General features: G+C 43.1%; 2 protein-coding genes and 1 long non-coding RNA gene across 5 annotated transcripts in view; 2 read left to right on the forward strand and 1 right to left on the reverse strand.

The window, feature by feature from the left end:
- The window catches only part of LOC114661080 (cytohesin-3), a 119,038-nt gene extending 116,568 nt beyond the window's left edge, over nt 1–2,470 (forward strand). For all 3 annotated transcript variants that reach the window (XM_051933662.1, XM_028814199.2, XM_051933661.1), the window contains exon 13: nt 1,662–2,470. In XM_051933662.1, the coding sequence (XP_051789622.1) occupies nt 1,662–1,734 (73 nt within the window). In that variant the 3' untranslated portion in view covers nt 1,735–2,470. The remainder of the gene's footprint in view (nt 1–1,661) is intronic.
- A 30-nt stretch (nt 2,471–2,500) lies between these two features.
- LOC127529604 (uncharacterized) lies at nt 2,501–3,088 on the forward strand. Its single transcript, XR_007936222.1, has 2 exons — nt 2,501–2,663; nt 2,782–3,088. It is a non-coding gene; the product is annotated as an uncharacterized LOC127529604 (long non-coding RNA).
- A 3,075-nt stretch (nt 3,089–6,163) lies between these two features.
- usp42 (ubiquitin specific peptidase 42) overlaps nt 6,164–22,874 on the reverse strand; it is a 34,770-nt gene continuing 18,059 nt past the window's right edge. The window contains 7 exon segments of the mRNA XM_051933669.1: nt 6,164–7,999; nt 10,194–10,267; nt 14,568–15,275; nt 15,625–15,775; nt 16,024–16,124; nt 17,025–17,165; nt 21,555–21,666. Coding sequence (XP_051789629.1) covers nt 6,592–7,999; nt 10,194–10,267; nt 14,568–15,275; nt 15,625–15,775; nt 16,024–16,124; nt 17,025–17,165; nt 21,555–21,666 — 2,695 coding nt within the window. The 3' untranslated portion in view covers nt 6,164–6,591.

Below are 22,874 nucleotides of genomic sequence, written 5' to 3' on the forward strand. Positions count from 1 at the left end.
TCTGCTCAGGTCAAATGGTTTCTTGTCAGGTTTCTTCAGGACAGGCAGTGTGCCTGCCTCAGTATGCTGCGGAGTTGTGCTCCTCAGTGTGTTCTCGTCATGGCCATGGTGTGTGTGAGAGAGAGCGAGAGGTAAAGAGACCAACTTTATACATGCTTGTCCAAATCTTTAGACCAATAGGGCATCATGGTACAGAATGGCCTCTGATCCAAAACCAATCCCAAAGAACCAGTGGGCACACACACTGCCTTTTCACACCTGCTCTCAAGTGCTGCATACCATTTCTTTGGGAAGTTTTATGGCCTTCCTGTGAGGGACATTTTCGATAGAATGTCCTGCACTGACTCACCCTTACCGAAATAGTTTGAGGCAACTCATTCAACCCTGCAATAAATTTCACATCCCGAGTCTTAAAGACTCTTTTCGGTTTGGTTAGTTAGACAAGAAAGTACAACAAGCCTAATGAAACACTAAAATTACAATTGGTATGTCTAGCTTACAAATATAAAGACACACAAAATTTTTAATCAACTTGTATACAAAACATCACTCCAGCACAATCGTCCACGATTCTCCAAGGGGGCACACAGAATCTGACGATCGTCCAGGATTCTCCAAGGTGGAACGTGCTCTGACAATCACCTGGTCAATCAACAAGGAGTCAGTCTTGAAGACACTAAAGGGGCAAGAGTGGCTCGTGACAACAAACAAAAAAAAGTTTCAAGAAACCCTGTGCTCAGATTCTGCAAATGAAGTCTACGACCGAAAACCGCTGAATGAGTGGCATAATGTGACATCATGGCCTTTAGAGCAACGGGTGTCGAACTCCAGTCCTGGAGGGCTGCAGTGGCTGCAGGTTTTCATTCTAACCATCTTCTTCATTAGTGACCAGTTTTGGCTGCTAATTAACTTCTTTTGTCTTAGTTTTAATTAAATCAACTCAGGCCCCTTAGTTGTGTCTTTTACCTTAATTAGTAGCTAAACAATAATGAGATACAAAACAAGTCGCCTCACGACCATCTTACCTGTGCCTAGTATAGTATCTAAAAATAAAGAAAGGTGATGGTCTCGGTAAAGTTGATTGCTCCCATCATCAAAACATTTTGACAGTGTTCTTAGCAGTTTTGGAAATGTCTGCTGTGGCAGAATGAGAGCAGCAACAAGCCATGGAATTAAATAACGGGTTTAATTAAGAGCAAGAATCGGCTTCTCATTAAATGATTAGTTGGAGTGAAATTGGTCATCGGTTAGCTCATTTCACATTTCATTTCATTCCGGCTACCATTTAATGAAGAAAGGAATAAATTCAGGGGACTGAATCCTTAAAATCAGGGATTTTAAAATGAAGGAAAAAGAAGTTAATTAGCAGTGAAAACTGGTTCAATGATTAGGAAAAGGGTCAGAATGAAAAACCTGCAGCCCTCCAGGCCCAGAGTTCAACACCCCTGATTTAGTGTGTTTAAATTCTGAGGTAACTTAACAGCTGCAATCTGATGCCCCCCGGTGGCAAGAAGAAGAATGGTAAGAGTGTGTGTGTGTGTGTGTGCGCGCGTGTGTGTGTGTGCGCGTGTGTGTGCCCACTGTGTGTGCTGCTCGTCCGCTCCCTGAGTCTCGACTGCACTCTGAGGTGTTTGTTTTGTCTCCCCTTTGTTAATCTGCAGAGCGAGCATCAGCAGGGACCCGTTCTATGATATGCTGGCCACAAGGAAGAGGAGAATCGCCAACAAAAAATAATGGTGGCAAAAAGGGAGACCAGCAGCTCGTTCTCTTGTTTTATTTTGTTTTTTCCTTTCATTTTTTTTTTTCTTGGGGGGGCGGTACAGGGGTGTCAGCGTAAGTGTTGGCCCATGCCAGGCAGTTTGACCGTGACAGGACGAAATCGACCTGTCCATCCTGCACGTCTGCCTCGAGTACCGTGGGGCTGGGTAACTGATGTTGCATTCCCTCTGCCCCGCTCCCAAAGACTGTTGCGAGAAAATGTCTGCATGTGCAGGAAATCGGAAGGACTTTGAAAACAAGCATCAAGTGCTCTTAAAAAAAACAAAACAAAAAAGCAACCCTCATCCCCTCCTTCATGACAGCAGAGGTGGATGTGGATGGGTTGGGGGGGCCATGTTGCTCGACCAGGACCTTGTAGATCCCCCTTTAGCAACAGCTTGGGTCAGCTGGCCTGACGTGTACCATGAAGCCAGTGAACGAGGCTCTCCCATCAGGATCTGCTGAACTGGACGCTTGGATCCGTTCTTTCCATTTCTTCACCCCATTTTCAGCTTGGGAGTGGAGAGGTGTTGCTAGCATTCCGAGCTGCCAAAGCCTACTACTCTTGGCAGTTTTGTATATTTAATTCATGTACTACGACATGTTAAAAGGTGTAATTTCTTTTAAGTTATATGTAAATACTGTACAGCTTTTCAGTTGTGTATTAATGCATGTGTTCTGCACTTGTACTGGGCAGATGCCTCTCTGTAAATCCTCCCTTCGTTCCAAGGGGGAAGAAAACCTGATAGACAACGTCTTGGGGTGGCCGCCTCCTGCAGACCCCTGGCCACGTCAGTATTTATTATTTTTGCGTCTGCAGTGCTGAGTGTGGAGAAACACGTATGATACTAAGTGGTGAGGACCCTCCACTATCTCCATTCTGGTGGAAAGAGCCAATGCATTGGGTATGTAAATCGGGGGGGGGATTCGGTCATAGCCTCATATATGTGCTTAGATTGGGTTGGGGGGGAAGGAGCACCGTACCAAAATACACCACATCTGTCCTTTTTGTTCGTTTAACAGGCCGTAGAGCGTTGGAATGAAGGGGTCGGCGTGCTCATTATTGTAAGAATTTCTAAGGAATGAAGGGGTCGGCGTGCTCATTATTGTAAGAATTTCTAAGGCACCTCAACCCCAAGGGGTGTCTCCATTGGCCGAACATCTTGTCACTGCTCCCCGAGATCCCACTGAGCCCGGGCTACTTGTCTTACAGGACTCGGCTGAGGAAGGCAGCAGTCGTATGTGTTGTGTTGAAATGATGGAGACCTGTTGTGTAAAATCAGGGACTGGAAAATAATAAAACAAGTTCAGTGGATTTGAGGAATCGCCACTCCGGCTGGCTGCTCTGTTTTGTGGGTTTGGGGGGGGTTGGGAATACCAAATTTTTTCTAGGGTTGCAGGCAATCCTGTGGGAGCTTTACGGGACAACTGGTAAACAGTTCTGGTAGGGATGTTAAAAGTATAGGACTACTGGTGAAATGTTTGAGGAGAAACAGCTTACTACGCGAGGAGGAGCTCACTTTGATTGTGGTTTAAGCCAAGGTGGCACACACTAGAGACTCGCGAGGTCGGAAATGTTTCTGTTCTTACCAAGTCAGTGCACAATGGTGCCTTTATGAGTCACCGTCTCCTCTCCACTGCTCTCCTCTCCTCTCCAGAAGTCTCACACTAAAGAGGGGAGTAAGAAAACGAAAACCATTTCCTTCAGAATCTGAGTTGAATGGGTAATCGCCACCCCATCCCAAAGACATGGGGGTCCGTTGAAGTGTGCTATGAGCACGGCCTGATCCTGTGCCAATGTGGTCTTAGTCCATATTTACGGGTTTAGCGCCATTGCAACTGTCAGAGTTTTGTGAAAAGGAGTAACTTTGACACAAAATACCCCATTAGGCTTGAAGCTCTGGGTTGGGTTCATGTGGCACACGCAGCTTCTAACATAAGGGTGTCAATAATGGCCATGGGATTTTTGGGTCTAGAGGGCCAAAGGGCTGAAAAAGTTTAACATCTTGCATAACCAGACATCAAGACGAGTCGAGTGATATCTCATAGGTAAGTCCGAAGAAGCCGGACAGAAAAGAACGTGACGTGACTTGACAGCGTTCAGAAGTCATTCTTAGGAACACAACAGGCCATTACATTACGGGTTAGGAGTCATGACAAGCGAGTTTAACTAAAATGAAGCTTAAAAGAATAATTTTTTACAAGCAAATAAATGGATTTTAATTAAGAAATGGGTTAAAGTGAAAACTTGCAGCCCTCCTGAGGACCCCTGCTCTACAATGGAATTCAAGTTCGTATTGGATGAATGAAAGCACTAGAAAGTCATGTAATTAAATTCCACGTTCCATTATCAGAAAGGACCGTCTTCTAATTGGGAAACCGGTGCGTGAAGATCCGGGAGGTGACCAGTTCAGTCCATCAGGCTCTCTTGTTTAACATCTCATCCGTCCACATTCTTCGTAGTCCCCTTAGTGTTAAAACCAAATAACAAGCCAAACGCTGACATTTTTTTCAACAAGCATTATCACGTGTAACAAACACACTGTAGATATGAAGACGTCAACATCAATAAAGTAAGGAAGGTCTGTCTGCTGTCCACTGCCGAAGTGGTGCAGGTGTAGTACACGTCCTTCACGTGACGTGTTTGGAGACGGTCGCCAACCCACAAGCCTGATCTCACAATCCGTGAGTTGTGTTGCTTTGTGCACTTGTCTTCATTTTTTTTTTTTTTTGTTGCTTGTGTACGAGATGGCAGAATGGCAGTGCCCGATCTGCACGATTGATGTGCCCCTTGTGTTATTACAGGCAGCCAGAGCACAAGGCTTAGTGACTTTCACATATGACCCCCTCCAACCCAACATGACCCTTGAGAGTTTCTGCACTGTGAATGGTACTTGGGTGGCAGACGTCTTTCTTGTCCTACTATTAGATTGCAGAAATTTTACCTTTATGCCACGCTGAAGCTTCATGTGAACAAATTCGCCAGGCATATCATGGCAGTTTGAGTGTAGATATCAGCTTGACCATCCATGTCAATGTCTGATAACCAACTCGCGTGACTTCATTCAGCTGATGGTTCAGTTTCAGTTTATTCAGACATTATGATGACGACGTGTGTTTTGGTTGAAGGCTCCAGGCCCTCTCATGAATATTGATGAGTTACCATATGGCAAAACACATAGAAATATTCCTAGTTTCTTTGCAGCAGGATGCAATTGTATCCACTAGATGGCGTAACCGTTTACTTGCGAACACTACGACTACCCACAAGAGACACTTGGGATTAACTGTCATTGCATAGACTCCACAGCCCATGAGCCACTCTGGGGTATACACCAAGGAGGTTAAAGGCCACCAACTTTGTGACTCACTAGTCGGTTTGAGATGTCCCACAACTCTTTGTGCTTCCTGGCTTCCTTCCTCAATGCACTTAGTCCAGTGGATCGAGACGGTGATGACTTTAAAATGAGTTCATCAAGGACACAGTTGGAAACTTAAGAATGGATTTCACACAAATGTTATAACGTTTTTGTTCACACTGAGAACCACAGGCACATGGAATAAGTGATCGCGTTGTGTGGTACTGTAGACAGGATGACTTTCAAAACCCAACCTGATGTTAGTTTGGAAGATTCATTAAGTGGACAGGAGTGGCAAGCTTTGTTGGGCCGAGTGGCCTGTTCTCGTCCAGATTGTGATTCTGATGTTCTGTCAGCCCCCTCAGGATAAATAGATTTGAGCAGCTCACGTTAAAAAGTTGTTGGCTAACAAAGATGGACATGGAAATGTCGTGTTATTATAAACAGATTATAAAGAGCACCATTTCATTCTGCACATCACCCCCATGGTGCTCTACAGGCGCACCAAAGGGATTCTGCTAAGTAAAGGGAGGGTCACTTAGACTTCACTAGGCTGCAGGTCTCACATCACTTTCCTCCGACGCCGTCCGTTGGAATTAATGGAGGTGCAAAGGTGTGAAACAGCACCATCATACGCCCCTCTTTTATTTTCTGCCCCATTGCAGAGCATACAGTATGTACATCTTTTTTTATTTACAGAGTTGTGTTTTGGGCAGAAATCGACTTTTCTTTACAGCTCAAGAGAAAGGAGGACAGCACTTTGCAGACATTGCAATCCCTAAGCCTAACCCTGACGCTCCTGGCCCGTTGGAAGGAAGTTCTTGGACGTAGTCTTTGTCGTGTTCCCCCCCCGTTCAGTCCTGTCCATCCGTATGTCTGCCCCCTTTTCTTTTTCAGTCAGAAGCCAAGACCCCCGCTTATGACGGCCTTTTTTTTTTTTTTTTTTTGGCCAATAAGCAACAGGCTTTTATTTCTTGACAGTGGTGGTCCGTCCACATCTAGGATGACTTGAACTTGGGGGATGGAGACACGATCATTTTCTTCTCTTTTGTTGTTTTTCTTTCTGATTCAACACAAAATATTAAATAAAACAAAGTTTCTCTGGTTTGTATTTTTACATTGTATAAAACACTTCACAAGGCTCTCTATCCAGCCTGATAAAAATGTACATTTTCAGTGTTATTGTGAAACATTAATTTGCTTATATAAAATCACATTTTTCAGGTTTTACCCTTTCCAGGTGACATCACAGTTATTTCAACCTCTATGTATGTAACGGTTACAGAATTGCATTCTAGTGTTGGTTTTTTTTTTTTCTCTCATTTTTCGGAGAGTTTTGTTACAGTCATAAAAACGTACACCATTTAAAGAACAAAAAAAAAAGAAAAAAAACAAAAAAAAAAACACCTTCTCCTGCCAGGCCAGGACTCGAGGCGCCCGCCGGGTCCGCAGGGTGGGGTCCCCCCTTTCAGACCTACCGGTGCTCTCGACTCCTCTGCTTATCTTTCGATTTCTTCTTCTTCTTTGACTTCTTGTGTTTCTTGAGTCGCCTTTCTTCCGGGGAGCCACTCCGCCGTTCCCCTCTGCCCTCCAAGTTGTCCCTGCTGCTCTCACTGCTGCTGTCGCTGCTGTCGTGCCGCCGCCGGTGCCCGAGATGGCTATTCTCCGGCCGTTCCCGGCTATGCTTTGACCACTCCCTGCCGTGCTCTGAACTCCTGTTGCCGAAAACATAAGCGTGTCTGTCCTGAAAGCGCTCAGAGTTGAAGGGGGTGTGCGGAGGTGACCGACAGGAGTCCTGCCGGCTACGGCTGTAATGGTGGTATGTGTTGTGGTGGTGACCTCCCGGCCTCACGTAGTCATTGTAACCGTTGTCCTTCCTACGGCCCTCCTCATTCCACCGTGGCTTGTAGTAGTAAGTCTCTCTCGGAGGCCAGTCTCTGTAAGAGTCGTGATGGTAGTGGCCTCTGGGCCAGTGGTAGGCCTCTCTGTCACGATAGCCGTACTTGTCCCACCTCCAGTCACGATCCCCCTCTCGGTGGCGATCTCTCCACACAGGGTAGCAGTCTTTTTCTGACAGACGGCTCCTTCCAATGCTCCTCGACCTGTCACGGCTTCTCCGGCTTCTTTCTTGGACGAACCTGTCCTTGGAGAATAAGGTTGCTACTGGCGTCTGACAAGGGCTCTTGCCGTTCATCACTCCAACTTTGTTCCGATCTGCCATGTGGGCATCCTGAAGCCTTGACAGGTCACATTTGTCCATCTGCTTGCAAGAAGGCCTGCCCATATCACATGGCGACTGGCCTTTGTTTTCCATGGAGAAAGCCACCGAGTACATACTCTCTTTATTTTGCGTCTCCATTCCAAAAGACGCCTTGCTCCCCGTTGAAGCATCCATCGCAGCACGGCCAATCGGCAAGTGATCACCGGTGCAGTCCACGCCACTATGGATGACATGGTTTAGTTTTTTGTGTTGGCCTACCTTGTCACCACTAGCACCTAGGTCCATTTGTAAATGAACGAGTGACAAAGAGTCATTCCTGTCACCGTTGTGACATTTTTCTGGATGGCTAACCAGCCCAGGGCTCTCGGATTGCCACAGAGGCAGCTTTTCACACTGTCTCTGGGGGTCTTGTGTGTTTTCAACTTGATTAACATATGAAGTGTTGCCCTGGGAGCAACTGTTATTAGAAGAACCATTCATGCCCATTCGCTCGCCTGCCACTGAGCTTTTGTCTCCTGCAGCTTCTACACCGAGTTTGCAGAAAGTCTCAGCCAAATAATTTTCTGGTTTCTGAATCATCTTGTTCTCAACCGTTGAGTTTGCAGCCTCTGCTTCTGAGGAAGATCCTGTGGCTAGGAGACCAGGTTTGGAGTCTTCCGCACTGCAAAAACAAGAAAAGAATTTGTGGATGTCAGTCTTTGTGCAATCCTGGTAAAGAGAACAGAAATCGCTAAGCTCATCTCGAACCTTGTTGGAGGGGCTTCAGGCAGCTACGGGCTTATCAAGCTACGGCTGTGTTCACGTGCTACCAGACAAGACGGTGAATACAAATGTCCAAGTTTGAAATTCCATGTAAACACCCTACGAACTCTAGGCTCGGAATCTGACAATTCGTAAAAAATAAAGCTACTCAAATTGAGAAGGGTCTAACCCAGTGTTTCCCAAACTCGACCCTGTGCCCCCTGAGGCTGCAGGTTTTTATTCCAACCAGATTCCTACTCTGTGACAACACCCGATAGCACTGATCTCATTTCATCAGCTGAGATTATTTTTCTGTTATTCTACATTCAGAAAAGCACAGCAGCAGGAATTTTACATTTATATGACATTTAGAAATACTTCTGCTTTTGCTAAAGATGTAAATGCTTAACTCTCTTTTGTTGATTTCATTCTATTTTGCTCTTTCTCTGTGCAGTTTTCCCCTTTTGTTGTATCTTATTAATGACAATTAAAAACGAGCAGAGCAGATGCACTGGCACACAACACGGAATAATCAAAGGCTGTAAGTACTAATTAGTAAATACAGTGGTACCTCGGTATACGTCCGCTTTGGAATAAGTCCAACTTGGTATACGACCTTTGTTTGGAATACGACTCGTGTGCTAGAACACCACGTGCTATAGCCAAGACTGCCTGTGGTATAGCGGGTCCGCGGCTTCAAAAAAAAAAAAAAAAAGGGCTGGGTTTTAAATCCATAAAGCCGTATCGTTCTCCGTGGGCACAACTGCACGACCACGGGGAGTTAATGAGGTAGCTGGCGCGAGTCGCACCTGCACGTGTGGGTTCGTTCATTCGTTCTCAATTGCTTCATTGGCTTCCTGCAGCATGTGATTAAGGTGCTGTGCCTACGGAGGCACAGGTGGATGTATATATACGGGTTGGCACCGGGCGGATCGATGGATTAAGGAAAGCAGGAAGATAAAGGAAGTTAAAGGACAGGAATGAGCAGTCTTAGCAGGCACTCGACTCTTCTCAGCAAGGTAAAGTGAGGTTAAATTTTCATTTATTTCATCTAATTGCTTTTGTATTTATGTATTTTAGTATTAAGCAGTGTTTAAATTATTTTATACAACCCCATCAATGTATAATATGCCAAGAACAATAGGATTTTTTTTCATGGGAACGGATTAATCATTTTCCCTTTATTTCTTATGGGAAAAATTCATTTGGTGTAAGTCCAAGGATCTGGAACAGATTAAGGACGTATACCAAGGTACCACTGTAATGGATTAATTAAACAATTAGAACACCTAGAAAAGTAGAATGAACATTTTGTTAAAAAGAACAAAATACATTATTTCATATAACTGCGTGGTACATTTTAATATATATATATATATATATTTTTTTTACCTTCTAATTTCTAAATTGTTCCCAAAACACAGAACTTGGGAAATAACAGGTCACTTAATTAGCCCAGGAGTCCAATTAAGAACAGAAGCGCATTGGAACAAAAACCTGCAGCCACAGGGGGTCCCCAGGGCCGAGTTTGGGAAGCACTGCTGAGTAACCGCAGCCTCCAATACCAACGACACAGGTCAGGTAACGGCCACAACGTCAGTCAGGAAACACCCTTTGAGTCAGATGACCCTAACCGTAATGTTAACCAGAGTCTAATGCGATGGGTGTCACGTGACTGGCGTCCATGATGTTGTTGGCCTCATAGGTACTGCGGTCTGCAGTTTCACCTTGTGGCTCAAATTCTTGAGTTGTGAGATAACACGGACATTCCACTCAAGTCCATTGTGTAAAATAAGAAAATATATAACCTGGTCAGCCAGAGCTGCCATTATTGTTACTAAATTGCGATAGCAGCAAAGAGATGCACATTTAGTTTCCTTGATCTTTATTTGCCTTTTTTTGCAGATCAAGTAACAAATCAACAGCAACGTCGTGTTTCTGCGAATAGTCCTACACACTGAAGTGGGAAGAACTCAACTCGGAGCTCTGACAACTCTGACAGCCGGTGACGCGTTACGTGACTTGTAGGTGGAGGGGACGTCAAACTTGATGACTGCAGCCTGTCAATTAACATGTCTAGAAATCACGGGGGGTGTCAGATTAGCCTCCCTTACCTGCGTCCGTGGTTATGCACACTGCCTGCGATGTCCTCAATGGAGTCTGCTATTCCCTTGCGGGCTGGAGGCAACTGAAATAAAAAAGATAACAATTATAACAATGCACACATATATATGAATTAAGAAAAAAAATACAGTGTACCTTCCCCAAATCATTTTTATATGTTCTGTCTTTACTTTTTTTTTTTTTTTTTTTTTAAGCAGTCACAGGTCCTCGTCATTCCCCAGATTATTTTTCTGTATGCCATGGATTTGATTGACTTCAAACACCCAACCTAACCAAACTGCACTGAATTTAAAACAAACCTCCCCAGAAGTATCAGTAACACTGTGGATTGGGTCCTGCCTGTAGTGTGGCCTCCTACAATAACTTCACTCAAGTGGAGGAGGATGTGTGTCTCTCAGTATTACATACTTTAATTTAAGGCTTGCGTATCCTTAATGAATGCTTGATAAGACCAAACGAAGGTCTCATATTCACAATCAATTTCACTGGCTCATCACGAGTTCTTAATAAGGCTCACCGCACCGCACAGAGATGAATAAGCACCTTACAGAGGCTGTGGAAGACCAAAAGAAGCTTTAAAGATCTTACTGGGCAACAAGTGTGTAACTAAAGGCCAATTTATACTTTATACTCCGTGGTGTGGCCTACTGCACATCTCCTCCAAAATGTGACTACATGTCACTTTGATGCAAACCCGACAGGCAATTTGACGTTTAAGATGCAGTCTTGACAGTAGTGGGTAGGGACTGTGTTTCTGATATGGATATAAGCAACGCTGGACAACTCTTCACTCTGTACACCTCCGACTATAAATATAACAGCATGTCAAGTCACTCCGATGATTCTGCACTTTATGGGGTCTATCGATAAGTGGGATCAGACAGAGGAAAGGAGCCAAGGGGAGAACTTTGTTTCTTGGTGCAAAGAGAACAGTCCGCAGCAAAACCACAGAACTGCTTATTGACTTTCGCTGCACCAAAGAGCCTCTGCTACTTACAGAGAGTGGATGTAGAGGTGGTCCACTCCTACAAGTACTTGGGGCTCCATACTAATGACAGGTTGGTCTGGTCTTCAAACACAGAGGAATGCAAGAAGAGGCAGAGCAGGCTCTTTTTCCTTAGGAAAAGTGTTTCTTTAATGTGGGAAGTGACATCCCTCACATCTTCGACAACTTTGTGATGGCCAGTGTGGTGTGATGAGCTGGTACCAACAAACTGATCAAAAGAACAGGCTTAGTTATTGAAGGCACTGCGGACCACCTGGAGGTCGCAGCAAAGGGGAGAATGAAGACAAAACTGAGTGCCACTATGAACAACGCTGCACATCCTCTCTCTGACACACCAACACTGAGGACGTTCAGCCAACAAAAAGTGTGTCAAGAAATGCAATGGGGGCTCCTTTATACCAACAGCAGTATGCCTGTATAGCGCCTCACTGGGCCTGCCAAGTCAGAAGTTTTCTTCGTTTTTTAATCTTCTTCCTTGTTACTTGGCAGTCACTCCAGTGTGTGAATTTAACTATCATTACAGTCAAAGTAAAAAGTATGTGAACCCCTAGGAATTCTCTAAGTTTATGTCTAATTCCCATATCAAACATGGTCGTATCTTCATGTCAGTCACAATAATGAACAAACACAGTCTCCTATAACTAAAGACACACAGATTTTCAGAGAATTTTTGACAATATTTAATAAATCATTCAAACTGTGAAACTGAAGATTGGAAAAAGTAAGTGAACCCTAAGCTAATGACTTTTAAAAAGCTCATTGCAGTCCGAATTTCGCACACCAGAGTCCATTTAATGAAACGAGTTCAGAGGTGTGGTGGCCTGGAATGACTTTGATTGATCACAAACCCTATCAAGTTTGAGTTTGAGCTTTTGACAAGAAGCATATCCAGATGGAAATCACGTCTCACACAAAAGAGCTGCCTGAAGAGCAACGATCGAGAATTGTTCATCTACAGAAGGCTGGAAAGGGTTACAAAGTCATCTCAGAGATTTGAGATATTCATCAGTCTACTGTTAGGCAAGTTGTCTATAAATGGAGACAATTTGGTATTGTGGCTACTCTGCCTAGAAGTGGGCGCCCTGCCAAGATGACCCCAAGAGCACAACGCAGAGTTGGCAATGAGGTGAAGGAGAACCCTAGAGTGACAGCAAAGGACTTGAAGAAGTCATTAGAACTTTCTAACATCTCTGTTCATGAGCCAACTATATGCAAAACATGGAACAAGAAAGGAGTCCATGGCAGGACACCAAGAAGGAAGCCACTGCTATCAAAAAAGGACATTGCTGAACGGCTGAAGTTTGCGAAAGAGCACTTGGACACTCCACCACGGTACTGGGAAAATGTTTTGTGGAGTGATGAAACCAAAATTGAACTATCTGGGAGGAACAAGCAGAACTTCATTTGGCGTAAAAAGGGCACTGCATATCAACATGAAAACATCATCCCTACAGTAAAGTATGGTGGAGGGAACATCAGGATTTGGGCCTGCTTTGCTACATCAGGGCCTGGACAGCTTGCCATCATTAAGGGGAAAAAGTAATTCACAAGTTTATCAACAAATTCTCCAGGATAATGTGAGGGTGTCTGTCCATCAACTTAAGCTCAGAAGAGGCTGGGTGATGCAACAGGACAATGACCCCAAACACCGCAGCAAATCCACAGCACAGTGGCTTCAGGAGAACAAACTTGGCCTTTCGGAGTGGCCCAGTCAGAGCCCAGATCTCAATCCTATTGAGCCAAACACAGAAGACAAGCAAAGGATATGGAAGAGTTAAGATAGTTCTGCAGGGAAGAATGGGCTCAAATTCCCCCCCACACGACGTGCAGGTCTGATCTGCAGTTACAGGAAGCGCCTGGTTGAGGTCATTGCTGCCAAAGGAGGGTCAACCAGTTATTAAATCCCACGGTTCACTTACTTTTTCCAATACCTCTGTGAACGTTGAATACGTTTATAAAATAAAGACATGAAAGAGTAGAATTATTTGTGTGTCATTGGCTTAAGCTCATTGTGTAGATCAGGACCTGTGACTTAGATGAAGAGCACATCACTTTTTATGGCCAATTCATGCAGTAAACCAAATAATTCCAAAGGGTGCACATACTTTTTACTTTGACTGTATATCTATTATATAGTGCCTTTCATATCTATCCATCAATTTATCATATATGCCTTTCACAATCACTTATCTATTTATTTGATAAGAAAAGCCAAAATCCCCCCCCCCCCCGAGGATAACTAAAGTTCTATCTAATGTTATCTAACCAGCCCCCCCCCCTTCATTTTCATTTTTTATGACTTGCCCCCACAGTTCATCCCCAGTTGTGTGTTTTGTCTTAAATTCAGCCATTCATTTGGGTGAGTTTTGAAATGTTGGCAGGGTTTAGTCAGGGTTGGGTTGGGGTGGTACACAGAAGTGCCACCCACCCCAAAAGAATCAGCCATGGTATGCACACAATGGGAGTTTTGTTCTTTTGTTCATTGTACTGACTCATGCAGAGTGACATGTGCCGCCCTGAGATGATTGCCGACTTGCAGCATCAGAAAGTGTGGCCATGTGGCAGCTCAAGTAAACTCTTTAACGTTTGCCTTTTACATCTCAGTTTATACCTATGGATATTTATTGTGATTTTTTGGATTCTGATACATGATGTATAGAGAACTGCAATTTACTTTTTGGTTTCTTCCTAATCCTGTCTCTGTAAGTACACCTCAGTTTGAAATGCACATATCAGAATGAGTCCAATAAAAATATTAATTAAGGAAAAGTAACAGGAAACGAGATTTGCAAATAAAAATATTAATTAAGGAAAAGTAACAGGAAACGAGATTTGCATTTAGCTTTTGCTCAGGATTGGTGTTGGCCAGTTTTAGGAGTGGACTGGGTTTTTTAGTCCTACTGTATGGTGACAGTGCCATTAAGTAATGACAAAAACGTTTGAAGAAAAGCGTACACCGTCACGTAAATGAGGTCCTTGGACTTGGGGCTTTTGTCATGAAAATATTCCACTTGTGAAAACTGCCATCACGTTTCAAAAAAAAAAAAAAAAAAAAAAAGAGATTTAGAAACTCCTGCCTTTTGGGAATTTGGGCACAGCCTGTCAAGAGCAAACCCACTTAATGCCAGTTGTACCTGAAGGAGCTGCTATGAGATTCCGTCATGTTGCTGGACGTTTATGCACCGTTAGATTCTATGGGCTTGGCCAAGATTCTGCCACACTTAAAAAAAACATTTTAATCAAAATTTTTAAAGCTGCCCATTTCTGAATTGCTGTCAGTCACGTAGATTTCAACCCATCTTGTATTCAAGTATCATTTTCAAGGACAGCACACCCAGGCCCACTTGGAATGCCTTACCTCATCAAGGTGGCCGAGGCCATTCACTTCTTGTATGCCATTCTGTGTGTGACTTGCAGAGACGACTGTGCAGCTGGCAGCCTCAGCCTTGCGTTCACCGTCCAGCACGGCAGACCCATTCAGTTGACCCTTGCAGAACGGGATTCCGGAACAGACGTTTTCAGAGTTCAAAGACGGACAAGCAGCATTTGAGGGTGGCAAGGTGGCTCCCCCGTTTCCATTCGGTGTTCCGTTCTCCATGCGGGAGCTGCGATCCTCATCAGAATCGGAGGAGTCCTCCATATACGGGACCAGGCAGTTGGCCTTGCGCTTGCGGGAGCCGTTCACTACAAGGTTGTTGTTGTTGTTGTTGTCAGACATGCTCCTGACCCGTGTCACAGTGCATGTAGCTTTTGAGGTAGACTTTGTGGAGGTGAACGGAGACTGGTTGACAGAGGAAGGGCCAGGTCGGTACAAGTTGTCCAGGGGGCTGTTATGAAAGTTGAGGTGGGATGAAGCTGGTTGCATCGGCTTTGTCTGGCCCATGTGGGATGTCAGCTTTGGTTTTTTCGGTGTCGGGATGCTGACTGCTTTGTTCAATTGACAGTTCTGGAAGGAGGAAGGGGGTAGGCCAGAGGTCAGACGGTTTATCCTGGTGCTACTAGTGCTGGCTTTGGAACCACAGGGGACTTCCTTGAGAGAGCTGCTTCCGTTTAGGTACATGGAATTCTGGAATACAAAGTAAGACTATTAGTAATTTCTTGAACTTGGAAATAAATATACGAATAAAAGGGTCTACGGCTGAGTTAGAGGGTAACATCAATCCACAGATCTTCCTTACAAACGTCCATTAATCAGTTCAAGTCCTTGTAATTAGTAGTTTGTTTTTGGGAGATGCCTTCATCAGAATCCTTTTTTTTTTTTTTTTTTTTTTTTTTTGGAATGGTAGGCTCAGCATCCCCCCCCAAAAAACGTATACAGAATGACAGGCCCAATGTGGCCATTACATTCCAACCCTCTTCATTATTGTTACTTTCATAAGAGAACATGAGAAAATAGGCCTCCACAAAAAGCTCACCTTAGCCATGTGTGGTGGCAGCTGGGGTCCAATAAAACCTGTTGATGACTGTTTGCTTCGATCCAGTCTCTGGCTGACCACTGGGCACGAGACTGCCTGCCCAGGTTGGCGTGTTGAATGAATAATACGTTCTTTCTTCGTATCCAATGACCTAACAGCAAAGAAAGACACAGCTCTGAAAAGATCTGAAGAACACCAGTTATCAGGGGGACAGCAAAGTTAAGGGTATGGAAAAAGGAAATGGACTGCGAGCAATTAGTACCCCTGGAATGTCTTCTTGGTGAGTACAGAGGGGAGGAGCAGCAGCCCGAAATGAATCACGGTGTCGGTTGTGTCGATAGCACAAAAATAAATATTACTAAATAGATTTTGGTCACCTGTTGACCCCATGCTTCTTACCTGACATAAAAAAGTATGTAAGCTTGCTGGTTGAGCACTGTTCGAACGTCACTAGTTGTCACAATGTCATCATTCATGCAGTACCACTGGTTATTACAAGACTGTGAAAGAAACAGAAAACATAACAAAGGTCAGAGGGCTGAGGCAGACACAGCAGACTCAAGTGGTGGAAAAGCGACAGCAGCTGAGCACCTTTTGAGAGTGCGTAACTTGACACCCACCCACCCACACACCCAACCCACACACCCACCCACCCAAAACACACACACACACACACAAAATGTCCAAATCAACAGGGTTCCTGTAAATTGCTGGGTCTACGCAAGAAAGCAGACCTATCATGGCAGCTTTTAGGATCTTTGTTGTCTATTTAAACTACCTCTTTCATTGAAGAAATTACTAAGAGTAGCAGCAGACATTAAGGGATATTTTTTATAAAGTTGGTTCAGAAGTCACAAGAGCACAGCGTAACTGTGAGCGTCGGTATGTTAAAACAAACTTACTCAGGGTCTCGCCGTGAATCAATGCTGGACAACTAAACTGTAATGACAGGAGGAGGGTTTACAATTCAAATGCTTGGGCACATCTGAGCGGGTTCGATTTCCTTTCGCCAGAGTGTTTTTCCTGAGGTGGTTTATTTAACAGTATTTACATAAAAACACGTGTAAAAACACGGATGTTGCGAGCAAACGATTGGATGACTTGATATGTGCATTATGCAAAAACGAGTAACGTTAGATTTTTCAAACTGACAGCTTGCAGGGCTGGATGCAAGTTAACGTCATACCCAAAACGGAGCAATCGTAGGTTAAGGGCCACTGGGATAGTAAAAAAATTTTTTTTTGAGTGGCGTAGTCCTTTAAACTTTTTGCCACTAGCGAGCTGCCCGATTCCAGGATCAAAAAGGGACCTATAAGGATTCACCAAATAAGGTGGTGTAGTTTTGTCAAAGGCTTAGCGGGAATTGGAAAGATACATTTTTTTATTGTCTCAGTTCTTACCTTAACATAACTCAAATAGTGTCCATTGTTGCAGTTTGTTCCTGCGTGGACCAACACAGCATACAAGTCATACAGCAAGTGCTCTCCCACACTCTGAGACATATATGGCCGAATATCCAACAGCTCAGGATATCTCACATCCTGTGTTAAAGAGAAAAAAACAAGTCTTATTAGTCCCAACATACATAAAATGGGCTAAGATGTGCACTGAGCCCTCAGGTTTGACACCACTCTCTTAACACCTCATTTAGGTGCACCTTCTGCAGTCATAATGATGCCCTGATTTTTTTGTCAATTTATGTTAATCTGAGCAAAGTGATGACTGAAAGCATTCCTTGTCTCAATGGGATGTCACAGTAAAACTGAGCAGAGATCACCTTCTTGATATTTTAACGTAACACTGTGCTACACGGAAACAAAAAAAAAAAACAAAGGATCTCTCACTCAACATCTCAGAAAAGGAGTGGAAGGTAGCAATGTGGGAATTCACTCGAGCTCCATATGTACAAAGCATACAATTAATCAACTTAAAATTATGTATCGAGCACATTTGTCTCATTTAAAATTGTCCAAAATGTTTCCAGGGCGAAAGCCAACCTGCGAACACTGCAATCGAGTCCCAGCCTCACTGGGTCTCATGTTCTGGGCGGTGGGCACCAAATTAACATCATTCTGGACCAAAATCTTTAAATGCCTATCAGACAGCCTTGGGGTCACAATACCTCCTAGTCCAGTAATAGCTGTGTTTGGTGGGCTCACAGAGGGATGTAAAGTGGAGAAGGACAAACAAACTGTGATGGCCTTCACTACACTACTGGCACGTAGACTTGTTTCGCTCAACTGGAAGAATCCTAACCCACCTCTGTTAAGTCGGTGGGTAACTGATGTTTTATATTATTTGAAACTGGAAAAGTCAAATTCTCACTTAGAGGATCTGTGCAGAACTTTTTCCAAACCTGGCAGGACCTGATCAATAACCTCATTGAATAAGCTCTTAAAGCACCGAGGAAACAGATTCTCTCCACTTTTTCTTTCTTTTTTTCTTCTTCATTTATTTTTATTAACTTATTAATTCATCTATTTACTTATTTTTATAAGCTTTACGTTTTACTCTGCTGGCATAGCTCTCTTTCTCAGGGGTGGGGGTTGATTTGTTTTCGATCTTATTTTTGTAAAAATCGATTTATTTGTATGGAATGTTGTGGGACTTCAATAAAATCAATAAAAAAAAAAAACACAATTACCACCATATGTAGAACATCATAAATCACATTTTGGAAAAATCCAAAGGTTTCAAGATTAAGTCCATGTTTAACAAGTTATAATCATTGATTGTGGTGCTGTAAAGTGTGGCAACATGTTGTGTGTGGAATAAACACACAAGAAAGAATTTAACTGGCCTCTGCCCATGTGACAAGTATAAACTCAACTAAATATGTTGCCCCTCAAAGTGTTTATTACACTGACGTGTATTTTTAAAAAGTAACAGACTACTAATTTGACAAGAGCTACTTTCGTTTTACCGACTCCTGATTTCTTGACTGGGATTTTCCAAGCATCCTTTGCCTATATATACACATACAGTGGGGGTGGCATGGTGGTACAGTGCTGCCTCGCTGTAAGTAGACCAGGATTCGGTTCCTGGGGCCTCCCTGCATTGAGTTTGCATGTTCTGCCGGTGTCTGTGTGGTTTTCCTCCCACTGTGTCCAAAGACTTACTTTTAATTACTTTTAATTTTTCTTGGTATGTGCAGAAATTGATCTTGTGGATTGAAGCAACAACAACGCACACTCTGCAATGCTATAGCCACAAGGAAATGGAAAACATGTTATTTAGTGAGACGTTTAACATTAGTCTAACAGTAAGATAAGTGTAGTGTAAATACAATACTGAGAGAAACATTGTTGCAGCAATCATAATCTATATTCAGTAAGGGTAATGAAGATAAAACAGGAATTGGAAAACAATTTTAGTAAGGATTTTAGCTGTTACAGCAAACACAAAGCCCGTGGGTCGGATCCAGCCGTTGGATGTTGTTAAATCGCATTACATACGGACCAAGGGTCATTGTTGCTTTATCCTGCATTTCAAGTATAGATTGTACTCGTGTGCAATTTACAGTTACTCCGGGGATTAAAATGCATTTCCAGTATTCACTCGTTAATCTGTAATGCACAGCAGACTAACCATACACCTGTAGTTACAATCGAAACTGGCCACTCACATTGACCCGATAAGAAAAAGAGAAAAGAGGGTGACGTGTCACACTGCTGTAAAGAACTTTAATATTTTAGCATTATGCCAAAAATGTGACGATCTCATGAAGAAGATGGTACAGTAATCCCTCGCTATATCGCGCTTCGACTTTCGCGGCTTCACTCTATCACGGATTTTATATGTAAGCATATCTAAATATATAACGCGGATTTTTTACTTCTGGTACATGCTTCCTCAGTTGGTCTGCCCGGTTGATTTCATACAAGGGACGCTATTGGCGGATGACTGAGAAGCTACCTAATCAGAGCACACAGTTAAAGTTCCTGTGTGCTGATTGGCTCAGCAACGGAGTGCTGCATTAACCAGGAAGTCTCATCTCACTCATTCAGCATTAACGTGCTCCTGCTACTGCTTCAGGAGCCGTGTCCAAGCGCCAACAGAAGATGCAAATGATTGCAGAAAAGGTAAAAGTTTTGGATATGTTAACGGAAGGGAACAGCTACACCGCTGCAGGACACCATTATGGCATCAATGAGTCCACGATTCTTTTTATTTAAAAAGGAGGAAAAGCATATAAGATCTACAGCCGCAGTGTCCTTTAACCAGGGCGCCAAACGAGTTGCAAATGGACGTGATAAGGCAGGAGTCTGGATGGAATCTGCTTTAGGGATTTGGATTGAAGAGTGCTGGAAGAAGAATGACGGCGGTGCTACACAGTCGCCTGAAGAGGTTCCTTTAGAAGAGCTATAACGCTATCCTTTGTAGTGCAGTAAAATTAAACTCATTGTTATCGGACAAGTTGTCGTGTCATTGTTGGTGAGTAACCATAATTAATTATCTATGTACAGTACTTATTACATGTACATAGTTTAGTGTCACTGTACACACATTTTACTGTATACAATTTTTCTTGCATTGTACGTATTTATTGCTGGTGACCTGTCTGTCGTAATGGCTGTAACATATGTGATATCGGAGATGCTCGATATCTTTAAAATAATATTTAGGTTTTACTGTATATAAACTTTGTTTACATACATAATTTCAACGGAATCTTACCTAATATCTAAGAGATACAAAGGGTTTATGCTGTATAATTGTGCAGGAAATGTTTATAATAGTGTGTGAGAGTTTATAAGGACTTAAAATATATAAAAAGAACCATATGAACATATGGTTTCTACTTCACTGATTTTCACCTTTCGCGGGGGGTTCTGGAACGCAACCCCCGCGATGGAGGAGGGATTACTGTATTGTGACTTCACACATCTGTGGCTGGCCACCCTTCTGCAGTTTACCTGACTACTGCCACTGCCCTACATGATTCTTTTTGTCTTTTCCACTGACTCGACCGCTGGATCTAAATAAATAACACACTTAATTTTCTAGTCATAAAAAATGTGATTGCAATCCATTTCAGATCAACTCTGAACGTAGTCTCGTGTCATTTGTCACTAACACATTTACACCCGTTTTTTTGTTTTAAATCTGGTCAATTGGCACCTGATCGTGATGGATGTCAATGCAGGTGTAAACAGATACACAAATTCTCATCTGTGTCCGAATTGCCTCTCTCACCCGACTTTAAGCACTGACGTCATTTTTTTTCACTCAATAATAATTTTGGTCCTGTGGCTGCTAGTGGCAAACATGCCACAGCATCATGAAAAAATAAACAGGCAAGTTCATAAAAAGCAAAGATAGTTTGAAGAAAAACAGGAGGAAGAATATACAACTGTAACAAGCAGAGAGGTAGCTGCATGTCTTACATGTAAGGAAAATACGGCAGCATTTGAGTAACATATTCCTGCCTGCATTGGGTATATAGGCGGAGTGGTGGCTCAGTGGCTAAGGATCTGCACTGGTATCTGGAAGGTTGCCGGTTCAATTCCTGAGGGGATCCTACTCCTTAACTTCAAAATTGGTCTAAGGGTGCAATACAATGGCTGACCCTGCGCTCTTACCTCTAAAGGTCATATGAAAAGACAATTTCCCATCAGGGATTAACATCAATATCAAAATCAAAATAAAGGTTTTTATTTTTGGCCCTCAATGAAACGGAATTTGACACCCTGCTCTGCAATGAATTAAATGTGCTAAGTAAGTTTGAATAGTATTTCTACCTATGTAATAATATTATACATTTAATTTAAGACATGATGACCTTAAGTTTTCAAAATGTCTGCAGCAAACTGCCGCTTAAAAAAAAAAAAAAAAAACAGGAACTCATCAGTGTCTCAGTGTTAAAGACGAGATATACAGTAATCTTCTTACGTGTCCGGACGATGCCTGTTTTAGGTGCCTTTACATACCTTTCCCAGCTTCCCGCCAGCTCCTCCACCATAGCGCTTCAAAGCGATTGTCAAGACATTTGCACCTCTGTGGATTGAGAGCCTCTTGGAAGCTGCTACCATCTTCTTACACCTACAGTATGCAAAAACAGGACCATTAAACTTTGGAGTAATGCAAGTGTGGTAAAGCTTAAGTTTAGAAATTAGAAAAAAGCTGATATGCAGGGAGTGAGAGGCTGTAAGGAAGTAACTGGTAATAAAAGAGGAGAGGGAACCAAAACCTACAACAAAAGAAAGATCAGAAAAGCCAAATACAGTAATCCCTCGCTATATCGCGCTTCGCCTTTCGTGGCTTCACTCCATCGCGGATTTTATATGTAAGCATATTTAAATATATATCGCAGATTTTTTGCTGGTTCGCGGATTTCTGCGGACAATGGGTCTCTTTACCTCTGGTACATGCTTCCTCATTTGGTTTGCCCAGTTGATTTCATACAAGGGACGCTATTGGCAGATGGCTGAGAAGCTACCCAGCTTACTTTTCTCTCTCTCTTGCGCTGACTTTCAATGAGCCTGACGTAGGGGGATTGAGCAGGGGGGCCTGTTCGCACACCTAGACGATACGGACACTCGTCTAAAAATGCTGAAAGATTATCTTCACGTTGCTATCTTTTGTGCAGCTGCTTCCTGAAACGACATGCCTGCAGGTGCTTCGCATACTTAAAAGCTCGAAGGGCACGTATTGATTTTTGATTGATCTGTTTGCTTTCCTCTGTCTTTCTGACAGTCTCTGCTCCTGACGTGCACTCCTTTGAAGAGGAAAATATGTTTGCATTCTTTTAATTGTGAGACGGAACTGTCATCTCTGTCTTGTCATGGAGCACAGTTTAAACTTTTGAAAAAGAGACAAATGTTAGTTTGCAGTGTTTGAATAACGTTCCTGTCTCTCTACAACCTCCTTTGTTTCTGCGCAAATCTGTAACCCAAGCATGACAATATAAAAATAACCATATAAACATATGGTTTCTACTTCGCGGATTTTCTTATTTCGCGGGTGGCTCTGGAACGCAAACCCCCGCGATGGAGGAGGGATTACTGTACTACAAATTAAGTCAGGGTCTGTTAACAGAGTTGTCTTTAAAATCAAGCTACCAGATTTCATAAGTTGAAGCATGGGGGAAAAAAAATATAGGTTCAACAAACTTCACTGAAATGAAATCATGCCGAGTCACAAAACCTCTGGCATAGAAGGTGGAATAAGAAAACCTGCATGTTTGCTGTTTCAGTGCCACACACCCACTTGGCATAGCTGAAGCACAGGAGAAAAGAATCTTCATTTTT

This window comes from Erpetoichthys calabaricus, chromosome 11 (genome assembly GCF_900747795.2).
Source record: "Erpetoichthys calabaricus chromosome 11, fErpCal1.3, whole genome shotgun sequence".
Lineage (NCBI taxonomy): Eukaryota > Metazoa > Chordata > Cladistia > Polypteriformes > Polypteridae > Erpetoichthys > Erpetoichthys calabaricus.